The following is a 24,448-nucleotide window of genomic DNA, read 5'->3' as shown; positions in this document are numbered from 1 at the left end:
AATAACGTACAGAAACCCTGAAAGTCCAACTCCACTTAAATAAAGGAGGGAGCTGGGGAGGCGCGGGGTTTGATTGCTTGAAGAAATCCAGAATGGAGGGCTGCTCTATGCTGTACGCAGGTTAAATCAGCCTGCTAAATGACGTCACCGGCTGTGGAGCCTGTCCCGGACACAGGTGATTGATGCTTGTATGGAACTTGTTAGTATAACATGACTTGCATGCCTCCCTGGATACTCTTTATTCTCTTATTGTAGACTGCTCAATCATAATAATAGTAAGAAAATGCTAAATGCTGCTTTCTAAAGGCAAGCCGGAGACTTCCTCCTGAATTGTTGCTGCACAGCGACGTGGAGAGTCCCCGTCAAATAATAAACTATTTCATATTTATGCATAAGCTGACAACATGAATATTAAGATATGTCAGCGAGAACACCTGCTTTGCATAATTAGCTATGCATGCTTACAAACCATCGCAGGAAGAGTCAGAAGGAATAGTAATTCGTCTGCTCACTGGCTGATACGGATAATATGAACACCTAAATGATTAAAGCGTCATTAACTCCACATCTGCACGAGGTGATGTTTACTACTACTTTAACACAATACAAATTATCAACCGAATCATCACTTAAACTGTTCGAATACGCAGAAGAAGACTTATTCTCTTAAAAATAGTTTTTTTTTTGTGAGAAAGGAACCACTCTCTATACTTGGAGATCATTTTTTTAAATAATATTTCTGTGCTCTTCATTGTAAAAAAAAAAAAAAAAATTATAATAATAATTGTTACAGCATGTGATCATTTCCAATGCTAAAATATTGTTATTCTTGTTTTGTGCCACAGAAGCTGCTCAGGATTCTGGAGAATAACTCAGGAACTGCACTGAAAAAAGAACAATGCCCCAATGGGACCGATCCAACGGGAAATTAATATTTCCAATAGAAAGCGAAGACGTCAAATGCACCCTTGTTACAAAGATGAAGAATTAACTTAGCCAACTAAAGCGGGAGGTAGAAATAAATACACAAACCTTGAGATATCAAAGGCTGCTTTCATTTCTATCACATTTGGGTGCCCCCCCGAGTTTACACCCCCCCCCCCCCCCCCCTCCCGTGCCTCCATCTTAATAAATTCTCTGGACTCATGCCTCATAGTGAGCAATACATTTCAAGGATGCTGGGAAATGTACTTAGACACCAATGAAAAAAAAGAGGTAAATTAAACATTTATTACCATTAATAAAGAGGGATATAAAACACAGCTTTACAGTTTTTAATATCGACCTTTATTTGTTTTATGCAGGAAAATTCCTGCAGCTAGGATTTTTTTTTTTTTGTCCTTATAACTTCACTCACTGTATTATTCAAACTGTTTGATGACATGGATATGGAGACAGAAAAAAAACCAAGAAGGGAATAAAAATAACTTTAGAACGTGCCTCGCCCTCCGTCCTTCGTCACATGTCTCCTCTTCATCCCTCAGTCATGACCTCCTCTCTGCCCATCCCTCCATCCTTAACAAATTCCCTCATTTCTTCCCAATCATCTTATCTCTCCTCTTATCGTGCCTCCATTGTGGGGCTGTGACCCTCCCAGGAGAGGCAGAGAGAGAGAGAGACAGAGAGAGAGAGAGAGAGAGAGAGAGGGCTCACCAAGGTGCCAAGAGAGAGGAAGAAAGGAAGAGAGCGGCAGAGGGTAAAGTTTCGATTTCACAGCAGAAAAATGGGCTGACTTTATGTAGGTAACCTCTGTAAATGGGTTTTCGATCTCTAATTCTCGACAGATCCTTACAAACGATTACATAAAGACACACATGAGGGCGAGGACAAAAGAAGATGGAGAAGACAAGGAAGGGGCGAGAGACTCTCGAACGAACGCCGACATTAAAAATTATAAATCACCTCAGAACTGACCAATTTCCTGTGACTGGTCAATGAGCCAGCTCACTTAAAGAGTTACACTCACTCATTTGCAAACTTTGAATATGATTTGACGGTTTGACCCTTATTGGTTTTTTTCTTTCTGTTTGAAAGAAATCTTGGAAAGAAGTGGTGAAACGTCGTCTCCCCTTAAACGTCAGGCGGCTTTTGGCGCGTTAATGGAAAATGAGTCTGTGTGCAAAATTCGGCAAAAATAGTTGCACCTGAGATACAAGAGCTGGTTTAACAATCTATTATCGATTTTAAATCATTCCAACCCTTCTCTCCTCCACTGTAACAGACACAAGTAACTAACTTATCAGTTCAGATAGTTACTCACGTACTCTCTTGCTCATTTTTTCCCCATAAAAGTATAATCCCATTAATCAGATAGAGAACATTAAAATGCGCATTAGTTTTAAAGGAGCTATCTTCGTCAGCAGAATCACTGCGTGTGTGTCGTGAATTAATGCTGGACTATATAGTGCTGCATAAAATGTATGGCTCTGTTTAGAATATTGGCATTTAATCAGTCGCAGATCGATCCTGCGGGGAGGCAATGACAAATATTCAGCCAGAGTCATAAAGAGAACTTATTCCGGAACGGGAAGAACAAAGAGTCCTGCAGCAGATGGCGAGGCCTCAACAGCAGCCTGGTCTCCACGTCATTACAGGCTGGGATTTGACATCAACAACAGAAGCAAAAGAAGAAATCCCTGACAACCAAAAGAACTGTGGCAAGTTCTCCACGGTGCTCGTGGGTGCTCTGTGTGAAACTGTACAAACTCTATATATTTCCCATTTTAATGTCGTTTCGTAATTTAGATGTTCTCACTGTATTTATAGTGTGACCTTTCTTTTTTTTTTTTTTTTTTCAGGTTTATCTGCTATGAGAAAATATATCTTTCCTAATGGTGGATGGATGAAAGTGGAAGCGTTCATCCGTAATGCTTCGCACTGTGACTCTGACCATCCGGGATTAAAGATCTGGCAACTTTCAACTATGTTTGCTTATCGTGGACTTCAATAGGTCAATAACGTGAATTTAACTTCTGTTTTGCTTTTCATCTTCTGCAGCAACCAGCAGTGCATCGCTGCAGCCATTTTTGCCAAAATCTGAATTGCTGCATGGTGACGTTAACATCCAATGTGCTGCTTACATAAACTCTCATCGGGTCATAGAACAGGAATTCACCATCTCACATGTTTTCAATCCGATACAGCAGATTTTCTTTGATAAATGCAACTGCTGGACACCAGGGTACATTGTTATGCAATAGTATAGCTTCAAAACTAATGATGACTCGTGGAGTGTTTTAAGTTGCAGCACAAACCGTTTGGATTCTGAATCATTTGGGGGGGGGGGGGGGGGGGGGGGGGGGGAATCACTATAATGTTTCTTTGACTTCAGTTTTTGCATATATTTTCCTAATTTTGTGGCACCTGGAAACGGAACAACTGAGCCGAAACCAATCGCTGATAAAAAAAAAACAACCTAATACGTCTGAATCTAATAACATTTTTCATATGTGCTTTTAAACACTTGCATAAACCTGCACATGTTCCCTTCAAAATCAGGGGACTTTCTCTACGGTTTGTCAGTCTGTGATTCAACAGATTTACAGTTCCACTGACATTTTGAAGCCAATCAAGAAAGAGAGGGGCTCATCCTCTCCTCTTAATAAGCCTGATCTGTACTTTCTGTTTATTTCGTCTCAGTCCAAAATTGCTTCTAGGTGCGGCGTGTTCAAAAAGTAATTCTCCTCCACCATATTTAATTGTTTTATTGTGTCATTACTTCATGTTGCTGGAGCATTAACGCACTGCACTCTCTACTATGCCTATTAAACTGTAATGGCTCTACAAAACAATATACGCCATGATCAGACACACAGGCATGCACACGCACACACACACACACACACACACACACACACACACACATAATCAAACATACACACTCTATTAAGCGCCAATGGTGCCAAAGAGTGATATGAGGCAATATTGCAGGCGAGCAATCTGATGAAGTGTGCAGAAACAGTCATTAGCTGAGTCGTCGTCCCTGTTCAGTTTACCACACGCTTAACGAAGACGCGGCGACGCTTTCACACTGCAGCAGCCTATAATCACTCGCACAGGCATTATCAGGCCATAACACATAAACACACACTCGCTCCGTCACTCATTCACAAACCGTGAAAACATGCGCTCTTTGGCCCATTTCTCTCGGCTTACGAGACAAAACCGCGGAGCGACAATATGGACAATGCGGTGCGTGCATTAGGGCACGTGTGAGTGCAAGCCAGCCAAAGAAAGTCTTAAATGTTTCTGAGAGTGTGAGAGGAAGTAATAAGATGAGTGGAGTGCATTTGTCTGCTGAGAGAGGGATGATGGATTGTTGAGGAGCGGCAGGTGAAGCCGAATATCTCCCTACAGCACCGGTCATAAAGCGAGAGAGCAGCCGCTCCTCTCCAACAACACAATGAGATCAAATAACCTCCAGTGCCTCTAAGCACAGGCGCGCATACACACACACACACACACACACACACACACACACACACACACACACACACACACACACACACACACACACACACACACACACACACACACACACACATACACACACACTTCTGGAGGTGAAAGCCGGCACTGATATTCAGGTTTCGCTCTGTTTTGGAAACATCCATCACATTCCTGAGCGGCGAGAGAGGCAGTGAAAGTAAAAAAAAAAGTTGAACCCTCTTTGACACGCCCCTCTCCCCCCCCCTCCCATGATGTCGAGCAAAAGCACATATGTGCTCACGCGCACGGGAAGCGAGCGCACAGACAAGTACGTGGCAGCCCGTGAAGTGTGGAGGTGAGAGGAGGTGAAGTAGCATGAAGAAGTGGCGGAGGAGGTGGAAGTAGGACAAATCTGAGAAGGAAAAGGGGGGAAACAAAGCGAATCGCTCAAGAGGACAGAGGGTCACTGCCGGGAGAGACTCTTGAGGGCTGAGAGGGGGGGGGGGGGGGGGGGGGGGGGGGGATTATGACCCCAAGTGTGTGTGTGTGTGTGTGAAAAAAAGGAGAAGAAAGGGAGAACGGTATCAATCTTGCTCGACCTGACCGTTACTTTTCTTCATAACAATAAACCCGTGAGCAAGGCATTTTACAACCAGCATCTGTCACAAAGCCTTGACACCCACCACAGTCCTGCTCCCTTTCTGTCCCCGGCAGTCATTAACAGGCCTCTCTGACTGCCCTCGCTTTGGTGTGCCGATTGTGTGCGTTCACTTGCTTGTGTGTGTGTGTCACTCCACATGTGAGACTCCCCATTGAGATACAATGTGTGGGGAATTTCATGCTATAATCAGCTGGGGAACCGGAACACATGGCAAACAAAGCAATGCACCCCCTCCCTTAAAAAAAAAAAAAAATGGCGCCACTCACACATAAATATAAGCGTCATGCTACAAACATTCTCACACACACACACCCACATATATATACACAACCATACCTGCTGCACAGGTTGGTTAGACATTGTCGGCTTTGAGAGTCTGCACTTTGACCCTGGCCTGGCAGGTGGACAATTACATGACCACACACAAATCCATCCATGTTCAAATGCCCTCTCCATGGAAAACATCAACACACACACACACACACACACACAATCATAGGATGCCAGATCATGAAAAAAAAAAAAAAAAAAAAAAAAAAAACCACCAGCTTGGTCCGAGGGGCTAATTTGGGATTAGGGTGTGTGATGCTCAAAACAGGCTAAAACATGCTCACATTGATATGCAAATTACACCAATCTAGCAGTGGCACAAATGGCAAAAAAAAAAACCAGTTACTTAAATGGCTCGAAAAAAACCAAAAAAAACACACACACACACACACACAGTTTGTACATGCTCACACACACATTTGCACACGCACGGAGATATGCATATGAATGGCATGCGAGGGATCTAACCCGGAGCTTGGTTGTGCCTATCAAAGGCTCGTCTTTCCCAGAGACCAGTCGAGGCCCAGCATTACACACTTAGCATTAGAATACATCAATGGTGCAGGAATGGAGGCACGCAGGCTTTCACACTCAGAAAACCCACCCACCTTCAGCCTCTATCTTCCCCCTTTTCACTCCGTCTTTGGTCGATCCCGGCCCGCCACCCCCACTGTTAGCCTTCTCCTATTATCTCCCACTCGTCTTATTCCCCCCCCCCCCACCCATCTCCCACTCCGTCTTAAGACCCCCCCCCCCCACCCTCCACTCTCCCTCCAGTTCCTCCGAAGAAGGAAGCCTTTTTAACCGTGACCAGGACTCAGAGCCGCATGGACCGTGACCACATAGCCATACAACAGCAGATAGGCTGTGTGCGAGTGTGTGCGTATGTGACTGACATAAAATAGTCATAGTTAGTCACTGCCACTGCTCAGTCACCCCCGGAGTTGTGAGCGTCTGAACGGGCTGCTTCAGATCCCGCTTAGCTGTGTGGGATTCGGCGGCGGGGCCATCAGTATTCACCCCGACACTTCACTGACTAACTGACAAACTCCACTTAATGGAATCAAACTTGGCCCATCAAACGTGTGTCAGTGCATGTATTTGTGTGTATGTGTTTGTGTGTGTGTGTGTGTGTATCCCGTCACTTGTCTGTCGATATCCAGAGACAGCCTTCAGCCAGAGAAGAGCGGAGAGGGAGGCGAGAAAAAAAAACAAGCCAGCTCTCCTTTTCTCTCTAATTACAAATGACAAACCTGCTACCAGGAGTCGGTCTGGCACCTGACGACGCATGATAACCTCTCAGCTCTCTGCCGATGCGCGGTGACAGACTGGAGGCGATCTCGGTAGGTGTGTGAGTGTGTGTCTGTGGGACGTGTTGACTGACAGATTAAAACAAGAACAGCGAATCAAACAGCATCCTGCCCCACGGCTCTGATTTCCAATGACAAAGCAAGAAGTCCACGGCCAATATCTCACCTGTCTTCCTCATCTTCCTCTCTTCATTGCCCTCTTAGTTTCCACTCCTTTACTTTACTCCCATCGATTTTCTACTTCCCCCCTCGCTTCCTCTCTCTCTCTCTCTCCCTCCCTCTATCTCATTCTCCATCTCTTCTGCATCATTTAAAAACCAGCCCTTCTTCTCCAGATCATCCATTTCCTCCCTGTTGCGTAATAATCAGGTTAACACTACATTGTGGCTTGTACTCTTACTGCCTGTTATCTCTAATGCCATTATAATGATATAAAAGGCCATATACTGTGAGTGTCATGTGATATAAAATCCTCTCAACACAGGAAGGCTGTAACCTGTTCTCACACCACACGCTCTTCTTTAGCCTGCTTCGGTCCATTTCTATTTCAAGCAAAGTGCAGTGTTGTCGAGAGCCGATGAAACAGATAAGTACTTTGGAGACCCAAAGAAAAAGAATAACTCAAAACATGGTCAATAAAAAAAAAAAAAAAGTGGAGCAAACATCCCTTGGTATCCATCAACTAGTTAACAGATACTTAAATCTCACTTATTTCAAGGTAAAAAAAAATAAAAAATCAAACCAAATGCATGCATGTGGAATTAAATTAGCCACACATAATTGTCACTTTCCATTAAATTAGCTGTCATATAAATCTCATAAGGTAGACGTACTCACAGTTTGGCTCTCTGGTAGTGAGGAAGTCAAACTACTTCTATTTTTGGTTTGTCCTTCACCGATATTATGTTGTTGTATTTGTATTGCTGTTTAGATCGCCCGGACTGTGATCAGGGTGACTGTGGTGAATGACAGCATCAATGCAAAGTATAACTAGACCAATAAAATGGCAAAATAATACTATCTTCCATTGAAGGAATGAAGGAATGAAGTTAACATATCTGGCATCATGCCTGATCAATCCTGTCGCACTGATATAGACGGAATATTATCAATTAGATTTCCCCAGAAAACAGATCACCATCTAATACTTTAATATAATTGTATATATTTTGTCTCATTGTTGATTATATGAACACGTCTTAACAATCTGAAACAAATATTTTGAAGCAGATATACATAAATACAATGAAATGTTTCTAAAGTTGACATTTTGTAAAATGTATATAATGACATATTTTTGCTACATATGTCACAACGTAGCTAAATGTTGATACAATCAATTTTTACTAAATGGCTGCTAAATGTTGTACAAATCTGAAGACTTTGTACAAAAAGTTGGCGAGTGATGAGGAAAGCGCTGGCCCAAACTACAATTTCTCTCAAAGAAAGCAATACGAAGCAACATTTATTGATCGACTGATAATCTTTCCAAAATAACACTGAGTTTCGGTTCTGAAGTCTTTCTTCAGGATTGCGGGAGGACTTGTAAAAGTGCAACCATTTCGGAGGTTTCTGAGCAAAAAAACTGGTTTTACACAAAAATAGAGAGACAGATCTTTCAAGCACACTCATGGATGAGAGCCATTTCTTTCATTAATAAAAATCAAGCCTCAAATTGACAAAAAAGGAAAAAGAAAAAAAAGAAATCACCCGCCAAATCAAAAACTGGTCTGAGCTGAACAAGCCTTCGACGCCAGTTTTCCAATTTCACATTTATGATATTCTGTACCGTGGACATGTTTCATCTGGCGAGGGAAAAAAACACTGAAGCCCAAAATATGTGAACAAGAACAACCAAAATAGACTGGGCCAGAGAGATAAAGCCAAAAAGAAAGATAGACCCAGTGACTCATAGACACACCGACACTGGCCTGAATGCGTCGCAGACATGGGTTCACACTACGAGAGCGAGCTTCCACTTCTTCCCATTCACACTTGGTATTGAGTTAGCATTGACACCCTGCTGAATGGCCTTGTGAAGGCACAGGGCGATGCTAACCGGGAGGCACTATCACTAGCCGCCCGGCTCCTCGGCGGAATAGCCGGGGCGCCATTGATATGGTAATGTCAGGGACGTTTCGGGGCCAGAGCTTGGGACCGTGGGCGCTCTGTGATCCTCCAAGCCCAAAAAGGACAGATCTCCAGGGCATTGTGATTTCCCCAGTCAAGGCCCTGAGTGATCAGGATAAGCCCGTCCGTGCTGCTTTAGTGCTGTCACTCAGCCGCTATTGTGGTCATGTGAACGGCCATTTTCATCACAATTGACCTCGGTTTTGGCAGTACTGTTCTGCAAGGCCTTCCTTTCTCTATTCTTCGGCGCCCTCCCCTCTCTACCCTTCACCCTCCATCAATGATAGATTTTTTTTCCCCCTCCATCTCGTCTTTCTTGTTGTGTTCTCTTTCCGTCTTTTTACTTCTCCCCCCCCCCCCCCCAACAAGAGACGCCAACAGATATGGCTGCTGCGGAGTTAAACTGGTCTCTTTTGCGTGTTTCATCTCATCTCCGCAGACCCAATCCAAACCTGAGTGGAGGGTGGCATGGAGACTTTGATTATCTGCACTGATAGAAAATAGCGACGCGTGATGCAGTACGTATTGCTGGGTTTTACTGATCGCCACAAGGGATGAAACGCTCAATGTCCTCGATGTGAGCAAGAATTTACAACACACACAGCCGGCGGGCAAAGGGGTGGCATCCCTCTGTTTTACTCAATCACAATTTAGCAGGCAAGGCGGTATGGTGTGCATTTTTCTATACGTCGGCGTGTAGGCAAACGTGTTCCCCTGACTTTCTCCCATTTTATTTGATCAGGGCTGGTAGAAAATAACAATGTACTCCCTTGAGGAATCTGTGGGAGGTAATGACAGCGATTGTCCCTGTGAAACGAGTTTTCCCCGCACATGTGTATATATGTGTGTGTGTGTGTATGGGCGTGATAAAACAGAAGGGTGAAGTGGGAGAGAGGTAGAGGAGGAGGAAAATGAGAAGTATGCATATGTATGTGTCTAATACATGTGGGTAATGTGTGTGTGGGTGGTATGCTTGCAGGCTGGGGGGCATTCACATCCCTTCTCTCTTGCTTTCTTTCTGCATCCTGCCACCAAACACACACACACACACACACACACACGTACACACACACGGGCGCACACACAGGATTGGGTGGAGAGTTTGCCTGGATGCAGAGAACTGGGCTCCATCAACACAGCACATCCTATTTAACAACGTCTCTCTCCCTTCTCCACCCACCCACCTTTATTTTTCTCTCTCTGGGGAAGTGACACAGAAATCTTTTTAACTGCTATACATTCATTACAACAACCCTGCCACCCCTACATCCTCCATTCACCCCCCCACCCCCACCCCACCCAATACCAATCCTCCCTCCCCGCCCTATTGTGGAAGTGAAATAAAGACGTGTGCGTGTATCCACCTCCAGCAGCCGCCCTGGACTTTACGCTTTCATTAAAAACGCGATAGTCAAACAGGACAGGGAACTTGGCTGACGGAGATAGTAAACACTCATTCATATGCAGTCTTACTACGGCGGCGGCAGCACAATCCCGCACCTCGAAGCGTAGGAGCAGCGAGTAGAGCCTACAGACAGCGTGGGTGTTTGCTGGCTCTGAGGCCAGCCGGCACTGAGAGCTCGCAGCTATCCTGACTCAATCGCCCTCCAATGACAACCGGCAGACTCTGTTGAGTGTAGGCACATGCATGCACAAAGACGTGGCTGTTCTCTCTTGTAAATGCATGAAAAATATAAGAAAAAAAAAAAGAACCACACTGAAAGTGAACAACATGGGGGGGTGGTATTGATGGTAAAGCCTGCATGCATGCAGAGAGCACATAAAACTTCACAGACACTGATGGGCAAATAGACAATGTCTACCGAACATCAATAATAAAAATGTCCATTCTCGTTGGAAATCATTGATTGCGCGACGATATAGAAGTAATGGATTTTTTACAGCTGTGACAGAGTATGAGAATGTTCCCAATAGATCCCTGAACTAATTGACTTTTCCATGTGGTTACCGTATCCGTTGTTGGCTTTGCAATCTAATTTTCAGCAGGTACACACACACACACGCACACCTGTACATCAATGTATTGATAGGAGTATCTTTGGAGAACTGGAAGATCAAGGCCAATGTCTAACCTCTACCCTCATAGCACACCTGATAGAGGAAACAATTGTCAAAATGCAGTTTCAAGAGCAACAAAAACGTTTTTTTTAAGGACGTTTTTCCATTAAGTCACAAAAAAAGCAAAATAAGATTTCATTCTGAAATACATAAAACTGGAAAATGAGTAACGGCAATGACTTGTCGCCACGCTCACATTTTCAGAACAGAATTTGTTGAAAATGCAACAGAGACTGATGAGAATAAGAAAACGGACGACACATGAAGACACATCGGGTATTCCCGATTAACGCCTCCGACGAACATGAGAGGTTCTTATTGACTGTGGAGAGCAGCAGCCGTTACCAACAATATCTCACAATGTGAAATGAGGAAATCTGGCTTTCAGCCAAATGTGCGGCACGAAGCGTTGTGGAGGGAACACTGTCGGCTCAGACTGTGACACTCGGAGAAATCTCCTCCACATTAAGAGGAAAGCTGCGGCGCTGCATCTGCATTCAGCACTCAAACGCAAACTGGGGCTGCGAAGACGAGAACAGGAATCCCCCTTAAAGAAGCAGTAAGAATCGTGCAGAACACACACACACACACACACACACAAACACACACACACTCAGACTGAGAGCTCATTTTCTGATCTGAAGAGAGACTTGAGAGTAGTACGACGATGCAGAGGAGGACAACGAGGAGGAGAAGAGGAAGCGATGCCAAGAGGCCGAGCCAAACTGGAGACATGAAGAGGCAGAGCGAGGAAGCTGAGGTCAGAGAGAGAGAGAGAGAGAGAGAGAGAGAGAGAGAGAGAGAAAGAGCGAGAGAGAAGGAACATGCCGAAACATCCAGGGCAAGAGGGTCGGTGGGACGCCATCGATCCAACATTGGCAGAAATAAGACAGCCAGACCAGAGGCAGTGGAGGGCCTGGACACACACAGCAGTGCAGCTGACACACTGCACATACAACCAGCAGGAGCTTTTCATACCAGCACACACACTTTACACACACACTTTACACACACACACACACACACACACACACACACACACACACACACACACACACACACACACACACACACACACACACACACACACACACACACACACACACACACACACACACACACACACACACACACACACAGCTTTTTTTCTGTGCAACGCTTGCCTGAAATCATTACAGGACAAACTGCCATGTCACTCGTCTTTCGAGTTGAAAATGAAAACCAATGGTTCTGCTCTGATCACACTCGCAAACACTCATTTTAAATAACATATATTTGTTGACTTAATTTATTTGGATGAACCCACAACAACAACAACAACAACAACAACAAAACTGGAAGAATGAAATAACAGAAAATACATCCTTCTGTTAAGTCGACACTAAAATCAAAGATTGGCTCAAGATTTTATCGGGTTTTATTTTCTGAAACACAATATTTTGAAGTTGGGAAAAAATAATATGGGTGATAGTAACACTTCAGCCTCGGTGATATAATTTCTACTCTTTCTGTTGGATTGGGGGAAACTCAACAAAACGATTTTCAAAAGCTGTCAGTGTGGATAACTAATAGTTGTAGTGATATATATCCATAAGTCAACATATATATTGACTTACTGCTGGAATAAATAACAAGCCAGTATTGTGAAAATCCATCCTTCAGTGTTTGAATATTCTTTGAAATAAACATTGCACTCATTAATGTGTGTCCAACACAAATGACTGAAGCACCAGAAAACAAGGTGACAGCTTTGGTGTTCATTCTTTAATTTCAGCGTACGTTGGGTGAGACAGTAGCTTCACTTCCAAGTGACTCGCTGACGGCCTTCCAGGGACACTGGCTCACCCTCACCTCCACACACTGGTTACCGGTGCGATCGGTGGCTGGGTGCTCGGGGGCAGGCCACGTTTCCGCCTCCCCTCGCTGGCCTGGCTTTGACTGATTAAAGCCTTCTGCTGAAACAAGGTCATAATTCACTTAGCCATTTCCCAATTTCCGCATAATTACCCTCCTGCTTCACGAACCCTGCCGCGAACACACACACACGCGCGCGCCCGCACGCATTCACACCGAAGCTTAGACACAAACACATTTCCTCTCTGATTTGTGTCATTACTGAGAGGAGAGTGGTTAAAAGGTTTCCGAGCTGCCCTCTTAGTGACAGCTTAAATGGATAAAACCTCAATTAAAGATTCTCTCTCTCTCTCTCTCTCTCTCTCTCTCTCTCTCTCTCTCTCTCCCTCTCTCTCTCTATATAAATGAAATAAGCATAATTCGGTGTCTTCTGTTGTTTTGCCTTTCTCCTGTTTGAATGCTAAATGAAGCTTTTGTCGTCTCCACTTTGAGGAGTAGTTAAATCCACACACACATAAAAAAAATCTGAGGGAAAATGTATGCAGAGAGTTGGGATGTGATATGGTTTACATTGTGATGAACAATATTCATTGAGGACTCATTGAGCGTCACGTCGGCCCGGCGAGCAGCAACAAGAGACAGAGAACCTGTCGACGCCCCCTGCTGCTCCTCGCTGCCGACGGTTGATCCCTGTTGCGCGTGGATATGATGAAAACAGCTGCATTTCACATGAGGCCGTACTGTCTTCATGCGGGGGATTACTAATTGTCATGTCGGAAGACTTTATTAACGCTAGACCAGTCCGCTCTGCTGTGATCAGGATCAGCATATGGCCTCAAACTGCAGCTACACTGCTATCATTAGCCACGTCTAACACACACACACACACACACACACACACCGATATATAAAAGCGCGTTGAAACAGCTTGTAAACATCACAGCCTTGTTATTAGCACCTGATTACACTGCTGGAGCTTAGGCATCGGCTCGGAGAATAATGTGAATATCAACAACAACATCAACTCTGTGTGTGTGTGTGTGTGTGTGTGTGTGTGTGTGTGTGTGTGTGTGTGTGTGTGTGTGTGTGTGTGTGTGTGTGTGTGTGTGTGTGTGTGTGTGTGTGTGTGTGTGTGTGTGTACTGCCTCCAGCCTATCACTGTGGGATTTGCTCTCTGTGGACAATTTGTTCAAATTTAACACATGGGTGGGAAAGATAAACTCTTGTTTTGCCCCCATACTTTGCCTAAACTGTGCAGATCACAACAGAAGACGGCCATTCAATAATTTGGCTGTCAAGAGAAAAGCCAATCCGTCTGCCTCCGTTTTAACTCGCCGCCCAACAAACGCCGCCCGACTCGGGGCTCGGCTCCTCTATTGATGTACCATGAATTCCATGGGAGAATTGTCATAATCTATTTAAGTGTACATCCCAGACAATCCTTGAATAATCCGGTTTACCGTCGCTTTACTGTCACTGTCTAACCTGTAAGCTCTTCATTTTCTCCCTATGCTCGTGAACCGCTTGTATGGACGGCGTCCTGAAACGACCTGCAGGTAAGGCAGCAGAGCACACAGGGCGAGAAGAGATGAAAGCAGCGATGTGTTTGACTCTAAACAATCTCACGTGTCGCTGTACAATCAGATCGCTTGGTTTTTTAGAAAGGGTGTTAATCTGCTTTGAAAAAGCACCTTGAACCCAAACAAACGGTATGAAATATGCGCGTTTTAGTACAATCATCCATAATTCTAAAAAGTCTTGAGAGCTACCATGTCAGCGAAAGACTGATGACGCATTATAAATTATGTGTAGTTTGACATTTTCAGGAGAGAGGCTAGGCCACAGAAGGGCGCTGTGGAAGTAGTCCTTTGAAGAGCAGATTAATTAGTTGCCTCAAGAAAATACAATAAGGAGCCTTTTTTTTAATTGAGGAGGAACACAGAGTGACTGTGATACCAATAACATGATGTGGACGTACAAAAAAAAAAAAAAGAAGAAGAAGAAAAGAATAGAAAGAGCCCTCCATCCCCTATCTTTTCCATGAAGGTCTTTCCACTGCGACCAGCACTCTGCAGCTACCGGTGCAGTTTGATGGTGTGGACGCTGACGGGAGAAGGAATGTGGGGGAAATAAAACATAATAATTTCTACCACATTTGGAGCCAGCAACCATTTCCACAGCTGTGCACACCTGGCCAAAGCAAAAAAAGTGCGCGGTCGTAAGATTATTGGTTTTTGGAAAGTTAATTGAGCAACGCAGGCTCACCTTGTCAGAACCCCTGAGAGGGGCTTTTAATCATTTTCAGATCGTCCAGACAGCACTTCTGAGCGACGGTACGACGGCCTCAACGCAAAGAAGAGCAAGGGAAGCAATCACTCACATGCTCAGTCACACCTTTGGGTAATTTAGACAGTGCAGCCCGAACTCTTGGCATATGGCAGGAATTACCGGTGAGGGAACCGCAGCACATGTGGAAAACCAGAGACAAACTGAACCCGGACCCCGTTAACTTCCAAGCCTAACTCAAGCAAGTGTTTCAAAATGATGCACGATTGATCGTTCGAGGCAAAAAAACATGTATTTCACCAGCATTTAGATGCGAAAAATCATTTCTCACTCATCCATCTTCCGTACCACTTCATCCTGTTCAGGGTCACGAGGCGACGGAGCCATAATTATGGGTCAGATCATCAAAAAGTCATTTTGTTGATCCAAATGGTTCGTTTCCTCGCAAGCGGAATAGAATCGATGCATGCGTGGAGCAAATGTAGATTTTTTTTTTTAAAAGCAACAGATGTCAACATCTAAAGGTATTCAATCAAAGTGGCTGGGTTCGAGCAGTTGATTTTAAAAGGGCGTTTGTTTCACTTTGCAGCAATTACATGGAAAAATACAGCAGCAATTACATGGAGAAATACAGCAGCAATTATATGGAACATGTAATTGATTATAAATGACGAAACTCTGACACAGATCCATCCATCCAGCCAGCGTCATCCTGAGTCCTGGAGCCGATCCCAGCTAACGAGGCAGGGCAAACACAGATGTAAAGACAACAACACATACCTATTTCAAGGGGCAATTTTAGGCTCAATTAACCTCACGCACATGCTTTTGAACCGTGGAAGAGAACTGTCGGCATGGGGGAGAATATAGGAACTCAAAAGAAATGCACAGCCTGGATTCAAACCCACAACCTTCTCATGACAAGGCGGGTGTAATACCCAACTCTATAAAAGCACGTTTTGTTTGAATGTTTTTTTTTTTATCTTCTTGGCTTTGGCTGCATTGTGAATTTCGTAAATCGTCTGCCCAAGCCTTGACAAAGACATATTTCAAGTAAATCCATATCATATCAGCAAAAGTGGTGTTGTTGAATATATTATATCCTTGAGGCTTTTTTTTTTCCGAATGCCACACGTGATGAGTCCAGGGAAGAAAACTGCCCACTTAGAGTAAAGAAAGAGCATTTCAACATTAACATTTAATGAGCATTCTTACAGAGAAGAGCACGTACATAGTCGAACAAAACAATTCTTTCTCAGCGAAAAGACACATTTCAGTGTCCTATTCATACATATTTCTGCTGAGTCATGTTTTCGGTCTTTAATGTGTTATTATGTAAAAAAAAAAAAAATAATAATAATCCTGTGTGGAAATGCAAGGGAGAACACCGAAAGGCTCTGCAAGCGCAGAGCGTTTATGTGGATTCCTCTTTGCTTGTGAATTCGCTGCAGCCCACCACGTTACACCTCCACCTCCCTGGAGGTTGACAACCAAAAATAAACCCTCAACCAGTGGAAGCACTCGCTGTGATGCTATTTTCTGCATCCTATTGTATTTTATCTGCAATGAACTTACTGTATGAAGACGCATCTGTGCAAGGTCTCAGAGACGTTCAATACACCCCGATGCTCATCAGCACTGATTTGACTTTGGTATTCTGATTATGCAGAAATGTGTGTTCGGCCTGGGTTTCCTGCGTAGGAAGTAAAAATGCACTTTAAAGTTGGGTGATTTGAACAAGCGCTCCAAAGAGGCAGGATGAATACAGTCTACAAAGCGTTTGTGTTCGCCACTGATCTACCAGCACGGGATCAGCAGTCACTTAAATCAATACCAATCCTACGCCAGACATTTATAGCTATAAAACCCTCACTAAGACTCAGGTTTAATCACAAGTGCCTGAATTACATTAGTTCAGTCTTAACAGAATTACACCTGTGAAATCCCTCAGAAGACGCTTCTATTAGCTCCAAACTATTACAGTACCAGGTTGGTGTTTGTATTCTGTTGCTTTGTGCAGGATTTGACGTTGAATGTCTACGCTGGCTCAGTCTCGACTCAAAGATTTTGTCCAAGTTACTTCAACAGAGGAAGGGTCATACAATATTTACATTAAACCACATGGTTCCAAAAATACCTCCACCCCAAGAGCGATGTCAAGACTCCTGAAATGTAGCTCTGCCGCAGAGCAAAAGGAAGTGATCGAAAACAAGAACATGATTCATTTCTTTTCTCCCTTTCTTGTCCCCTTAAAGCTTTTCTTACCAACCGGACAATACCCGTCCGGTAGGATAAAAGTATTTACTCCTGAAGACACGTTATACAAATGGGAGCCCGGGCGAAGCCAAGACCACTAGATCTTGTTACGCAAACAGGAGTCGTCCATCACTAAGGTGTTCCCTATTGCTTTTAATTAATGACGTCTCCGGGAGGGGAGTCTGCGCGCCACGCCACGCACACTCAAACTCCCGCCGACAAGCCGGGATCCACTCACCTGTGCTCTACGTGGCCTTATTAAGTGTTACTTATGACTCGTCTGATCACTGTGTCTAATGCAGCAGTTGAGATTATCCCGGAGCGTCACTGTGAGGTATTGTTGTCAAATGTGCGCCAACACACTTCGCATTGGAGGCGGACGTGCACAGCGATGATGCACATACACACACACACACACACACACACACACACACACACACACACACACACACACACACACACACACACACACACACACACACACACACACACACACACACACACACACACACACAGAGGGCGTCTTGTGATAGTGAGTGAGTAATACTCTTCTTTGTGCAGATATTCATAAATGTAAATATTGTTGTTCTAAGTGGGGCTGGGAGACAGATAGGTTTGTGTTGCTGCCAGGGGGATTCTTGATTGCCCTGTTTAATCCGCTCTTCAACGTCTTCGTCCCCCCCCCCCCTCCCTCTTTATTTCTCCGGCGTACACGCGCACACGCCGCCGTGAGCGAGAGCTCAGAGTGCGGATCACGGCGCCGGCCGAGCATTATTACCGTCATTATGATGACCCTCCTCCTCCTGCTCCATCATAATACAGCACAAAATCCATCTGTATTCCTGCCGCCCGCCTCCCCTTCGCAATTCTTCGCCCCGTAGCAGTTCTCCCTCACCGTCTCTCCCGTCTCATATTCTTGCATTATTTCTCTCCCGCCTTGCGTGACGTGTCTTTTGTGCACTTTGATGAGCCGGGTGAATATAAAACAAGTTGCACCTCAGCGCCGGTTACAAACACATGTGCATGTGGTTCTATACCAGGTGCCACTTTCTGCGTGCGACAGCTGGCTTCGTTCTCGCGGCGTGCTTAGAGGTGACAATGTCACATATAAGAAGACGCAATACCGAGAGACGGGTTTGTTTATTTGCAACCCAATCACTTGTAAACTATACAACTGATAAATTAAGAGATATCACCACATATCTATTATGCAAAACAGCTAACTGCTGCGTTATTAAATCACACACACACACACATGCGTACCCATAGACACACATACACACACACACGCACACGCACACGTTCACACTCACAGCGGTGGTTAATTGCCAGGTGGTGGAAGATAATGTGTGATTTAACGGACTGATGGATTTGTTTTTGTTTCGGTCACCCATCAATGAACAGAGACATCTGTAGCAGGGCAAACACACACACACACACACACACACACACACACACACACACACACACACACACACGCACACGCACACGCACACGCACACGCACACAGTATACACACATCCATGCCAAGGGATATCAGTGACAAGTGACTGATAGGCAGTGGCAACAGCCTTTGTGGAAGACGAATATGCAGAAAATGATATTTCCTCTCAAAGTTCAATAAAGTGCACTGCAGTGATGTACATATTTCCATGTGCGCAGACACATTCTTGAATATGTGTGTGTGTGCGAGCATGTATGTAAGTAAGTAAGCACGTGTGTGTGTGTGTATGTGTGTGTGTGTGGAGTAGTAGTAGTAGTGGTAGGAGTTAATCCTTGGTAACAGTCTCAGACTGTCTCTTGTGGTTGATGAGTGGCTCGGGGTCAGAAGCTGTTTGAGAAACTGCAGGGTCCCGGGGCTTTACAATGTGTTTACCACTCAAACTGACAGCTATACTACAGCTTATTATTGGCCTTCTAAACCTCCACACTACACTGCAAGTTAGAGAAACTCCGGGGAGGCCGAACGCCGGCGGCGAGAGACGCGCCAGCCAACCCTGCCAACGTAGGATTGTTGTGTTGTTGAGAGCAGAAATTAAAATAGACGAAGGGAAGCTGAAACTGGCGAAAACAATCGCTGCAGTGTATGAAAGAAGTGTGTTAGGTAGGCTGTCCTGCAGTCCCTGCTCTCTTGTCTCCTAATTCAGAAAGTGAGCGCAATTTGAGTGGGGAAATCAAAAGGAAAATCCTGTCTCCACTCACTTGGTTTCACACATTGCCATGTGTATGGTGAGAAAAAGAGAGAGAGAGAGAGAGAGAGAGAGAGAGAGAGAGAGAGAGAGAGAGAGAGAGAGAGAGAGAGAGAGATGGAAGATCAGGGATGAGGCAGTCCACTGAGATGCAGTGTGTTCTCTAATTAACCACAGTCTTTTATAAAAGACACACACGAACACTCACACTGCAGGGGCAAAGGAATATTCTGCCACCAGGATGAAAACAGTGTTGGCAGGAGATGAGAGAGAGAGAGATGAGAGAGAGAGAGAGAGAGAGAGAGAGAGAGAGAGAGAGAGAAGAGAGACTGCTGGGCTCTGCAGGACAGTGGGGTTAAAGGGTACACTGCCCCAGACTCTTTCCTTTTTCTTTCGTCTGAAACGGGAAAAAATAAAATAAAATAAAATAACAACTGCACTCTGAAGGGGCAGTGAAAATTAACCGACATAATTATTTAAATAAATACGCGCTCTAACAAGGTTAACGCAGCTCAAATTACGATGAGCTGATTGCGCGGAGGTCCAGAGAGCACATCTTTCCTCTTCCTTTGTGCCTTTGAGGGTTTTTCCCTCTCTCTCGTTTTTACCTAAATCAACTTTCTGTCTCTTATATGAAAAGCAAAGGTGGAATTTCATTAGCATGTATTATCAAATTAGTAAGTGGGGAGAAAGGGTGCAAAACTGCAAACGAATATCCTCCACATGGACACTTGCAAAGAAGCCCAGCTAAAATGATTTATCAGCAGCAGTGAATGGAATATTAGTTTTTCTAAAAACGTTCTCACTTTCAGGAAAAACCAATATTGTTTTCAGTATCGTACCGCAACCAATAATCTCTTTCCACATCTATTACTTTATGCAGTATTTTATTCTCCCGTGAAGTATAAATTCAGTTCCCTCTCGTAGTTTTATTTCGCGCTGTAAACTAAAACATTGGCCTAGAGTTACAGGCGAACAGCGTCATTCATCCTCCTCGCGTGGAAATGCGACGGCGTATTTTCTGCACTTTCATGTTCTTTATGCCTTTAATAAGAACCGTCAAAACAATCCGTCGCTATTCATCTTGACTGCATTTCCTTGGAGTCCGGTGCTATTCTGTCGAACAGGTAAAATACCACATGCTGGGGTGTTCTGAGGCATCAGAAGCCCTACCCCGAGCAAAGACAGGAGTCACTTCCAAGATGGAGAATGGAAAAGTAGGTGTGTGTAAATGTGTGACATGCGCTCTTGAGTACTTGTAAAAATTGATGTCAAACGTTGCACGGTGTTGTGACCTTGTTCGGAAAGGGCGAATGTACCACACGAATTAGTCCTGGCTTCATTTCACATCTGCTTTATCAGTCAGAAATGTACCTTTTTTTTTTTGTTGTTTTTAATCAATATCTTTCACCCATAAGAAAAACTGACGGTAATCTTCACAAATATCGTTGCACAGATGAGGACAATGGCACAGCATCTTTGGCCTGGTAGGACATATACAGTACTGCTACTGTGACTTGTACCATGAGAGATAAGCTCAGAGTTGCTGCAGAGCAACGCCACATTCTTAAGAACCCAGTAGCAGAGCCATGGACTCAGGAGGACAGTATTAAAAAGGCAGCTTTGAGGGGGGGAAAAAAGAGAGAGAGAGTGGGAAAGGGGGGGGGGGGGAGAAAAACGCTTTTTCACTTGAATCGAGATAGGGGCGAGGAGCGAAGGATTAGGAGGATAACAAAAAGGCCAACGGACTGAGTGTAAACAAGAAAGGGGGTTTAGAGAGGGATAGAGGGAGAGAGCAAGTTGTGGTGAGAGCGAGAGAAGGAGAGATTGAATAGTGACACTGCTACAACACAATGGGGTCAGGATGAAGAAGTGCTCCTAATTGAACCAGATAGGAGGAGGAAGACAAGCGGGAAGGAGCCCTGAAAGACCGAGAAGGAGGAATGGGAAGGGAATCGCATGTGATTCTCCTGCATCCCCCCCCCCCCCCCCCCCCCCCCCCCCCCCACGCTACTCCAGTTGAAGGCAGAAAGGAGAAAATTGTTCCAAGCTGTGATTGGTGGCAAGCTAGAAGGAACAGAAACTAAATATGTCTGACCAGTTGTGCAACAAAAGGTGCTGAAAGGATGGATTGGAACCAGCTTGACGACACAGCAGGGGGGCTGACGGAACAGCACACAACTCGAAAATAGCTGTACCATGCCGAGAAACGTGACAGGCCTGCTTAAACTGTTTGGGTTTTTTGTTTGTTTGTTTGTTTGTTTTACATATATATATATATATATATATATATATATATATATATATATATATATATATATATATGTGCATCTATAATATTTCTTCCTTTAAATACAGAAACAGATCAAGCCAAGATCCGAACTGCTGGAATAAAAGGTTGTGATGGGACTGAACCTGAACCTGAGGGGGGGGGGGGGGGGGGGTCACATCAGGACATTTCACTTCCCTTGAACAGGTGGAGGACACGCAGATCGAAAGAAATCACACACACACACACACACACACACACACACACACTGAAGGGAGAGGCGCTCTGGGTCTTACTGTATGTTTGAGCTGTTCCAGTAGACGGAGTGCCTGTTGGCTGTCACCTGGAGCAGGTTGGCCCAGGTGAGACTCGTTAGCACCCAAAGAAACAGAGCTATCATCAGAGCCATGCTCCTTCCTCCTCCTCCTCCACCTCCTCCTCCTCCTCCTCCTCCTCCTCCTCCTCTGTCCTCCGGGTCTCTCTCGGTCCTTCACCCCACCAGGCAGCTCGGCTCAAACATCCCAGCGAGTGCCTGACACACACACACACGGGACACAAAGTGCATTCAGAAAGCTTCACTGGATGTAGTTAATAAGTGTTGTTAAAAGTCTATTGTGGTGTGAAGTGACTGCCCCCCCCCCCCCCCCCCCCCCCTCCCGGACCCATCCACCCACCCAGCCACCCCCATCTCCGTAAACCAGACACTGCGAACCTCCTCCTCCTCCTTCCTCCCTCCCCAACAAATCCCGGGGCTTCACACAGGGGGTGGTTTACGGTCCGTATGAGCGGCTCCCCTCTGCTCCCTCCTCACCGAGAAGTGGAGCCTGTACGGCGGCCAGAGGAGCGCTGGGAGGCGGTGCAGCAGCAGCGGCGGCGGGGTCCGGGCGGGGGGTCGCTCCTCCTCTCTGCGCATCAAACAGTCCAGGAGTTTATTACAAAAATAAAAAAAATAAAATAAAAAAAATTCAAAGAAGGTGGGGGTTATAGAGACAAAAAAAGAAAAGCAAAAAAAAAAAAAGACAGTAAATTAGTCCTCTTCTTGTTTTAACAGTTATCTGCTGCAGTTTCTTCTTCTTCTTCTTCTTCTTCTTCTTCTTTTTGTGTCCCACTCCAAAGGTTCCGGAAGATGCAGGGACGCACGCGGGTTGAACTGAGCTCTATTTGACCGCTGCAAACACAATTCAACCGGCCAGTTTCATGAGGTCCTCAAGACTCTTTCCGACAACCATCGTTCCCGGTGAGCAGCCTGCCCACACGTCCCCCTCTCTCACTCTCTCTCTCTCTCACTCTCTCTCTCTCTCTCCTCCTCCTCTGTTTGGTAGGCAGCACTCGTTCACTTTCTAACTCCACCCCCCTGCGCGCGACAAAAGCGCATTCCTCCAATATTATGGCCGAGTTGCAGCAGCACATCAAGCATCACTGCCTCTTCAAGTTTTTTTTTTCTTCTTCTTCCCCATCAACTATTCCACCTCCACCGATGGTGCAAAAGTAAAAAAAAAAAAAAAATTCTTTGAATTTCTTCAGCGACCACCTGAAGCCAATTTTCCAAAAGTCCTCACCCCTTTAATGAAAAGAGGGAGCGAGAGGCTCACAGTGTAACCCTCCTCCTTCCCGGGATCCCCAGACACTATAAGTCAGTCTAATACAGTGCTATTATCATCTGCAATCCTCTTATAGCTACAGCGCATTAACAAGCACTCCGAGGGTCCGCTCACATTTTTCATTCACTACTCAGGGACAGGGGCGGATCCAGAGGATGTGAGGATGTGACCAAACTAATGTTGGTTTTTATTATTTGGAATGTGGAAATACACTTTTTAATTTATAAAATATGCATATTTATTTATTTTTATTTTATTTTAATTTTAATTTTATTTAATTTTATTTAATTTTATTAAATTAAATTTTATTTAATTTTATTTAATTTTATTAAATTTTATTTAATTTTATTTAATTTAATTTTATTTTATTTTATTTTATTTATATTTTATTTTTATTTGTTTATTTATTTATTTATTTAACCTCCAGCCTGAATACTATTAGGCCCTGTTTACACAACAACGGTGCTGGGAACCACTGAAATTTGCAACTCTTTGTAAATGGCTCCCAAGGTTGAACTTTAAAAAAATTAAAATATGCTCCAACTCTGTCTCTGTGTCAAAACACAACTTTTCTGAAACGCTGCTACTGCACATGTGCACCACAGCAGTAGTAAATAATTCTCCTGCAGTGTGCGCAAAAGTAGATGGGCAATAACCACAGTAGGAAGTAGCTTCATGATTCCCAGTCCATATTTTCCTTGGACTTTATGGTTTATAATTGAGATTCACCAAACAATCCAACTTCGTGTTCATAGTGCATTGTTGGCCACGCACCCGTGTGTGTGTGTGGTTTCATTATAAAAACAACCAACAGCACCAACTCTGGCACGCCAACTGCATCGTTTTCAGAATCCCTGCCTTAGTTTTCAGAATGTTGCCGCGTAAGTGCAAGACTTTTCTCAAAAACAAAAACCACAAAGATTATGCATTTTCACTCAAAACATCAGCTGCATCTGTTGGATAATTTTCGTCTTTGAAGAGGAGGCATATCACTTCTTCATTTTAAACTGTCAACATTAATGTTCGGTTGGACGCGTCTCCTCGTGGAAGTCGTT

At 44.4% G+C, this 24,448-nt stretch overlaps 1 protein-coding gene across 1 annotated transcript in view; it reads right to left on the bottom strand.

The window, feature by feature from the left end:
* The window catches only part of efna3b (ephrin-A3b), a gene marked incomplete at its 5' end in the record, with an annotated part of 60,550 nt that extends 38,349 nt beyond the window's left edge, over window positions 1-22,201 (bottom strand). Inside the window, one exon of the mRNA XM_080500967.1 lies at window positions 22,089-22,201. Within this exon, the coding sequence (XP_080357093.1) occupies window positions 22,089-22,201 (113 nt within the window). The remainder of the gene's footprint in view (window positions 1-22,088) is intronic.
* Between the last annotated feature and the right edge of the window lie 2,247 nt (window positions 22,202-24,448).

Source organism: Blennius ocellaris (genome assembly GCF_963422515.1).
Source record: "Blennius ocellaris genome assembly, chromosome: 8".
Lineage (NCBI taxonomy): Eukaryota > Metazoa > Chordata > Actinopteri > Blenniiformes > Blenniidae > Blennius > Blennius ocellaris.
This window is presented reverse-complemented; position numbering and strand designations above follow the sequence as displayed.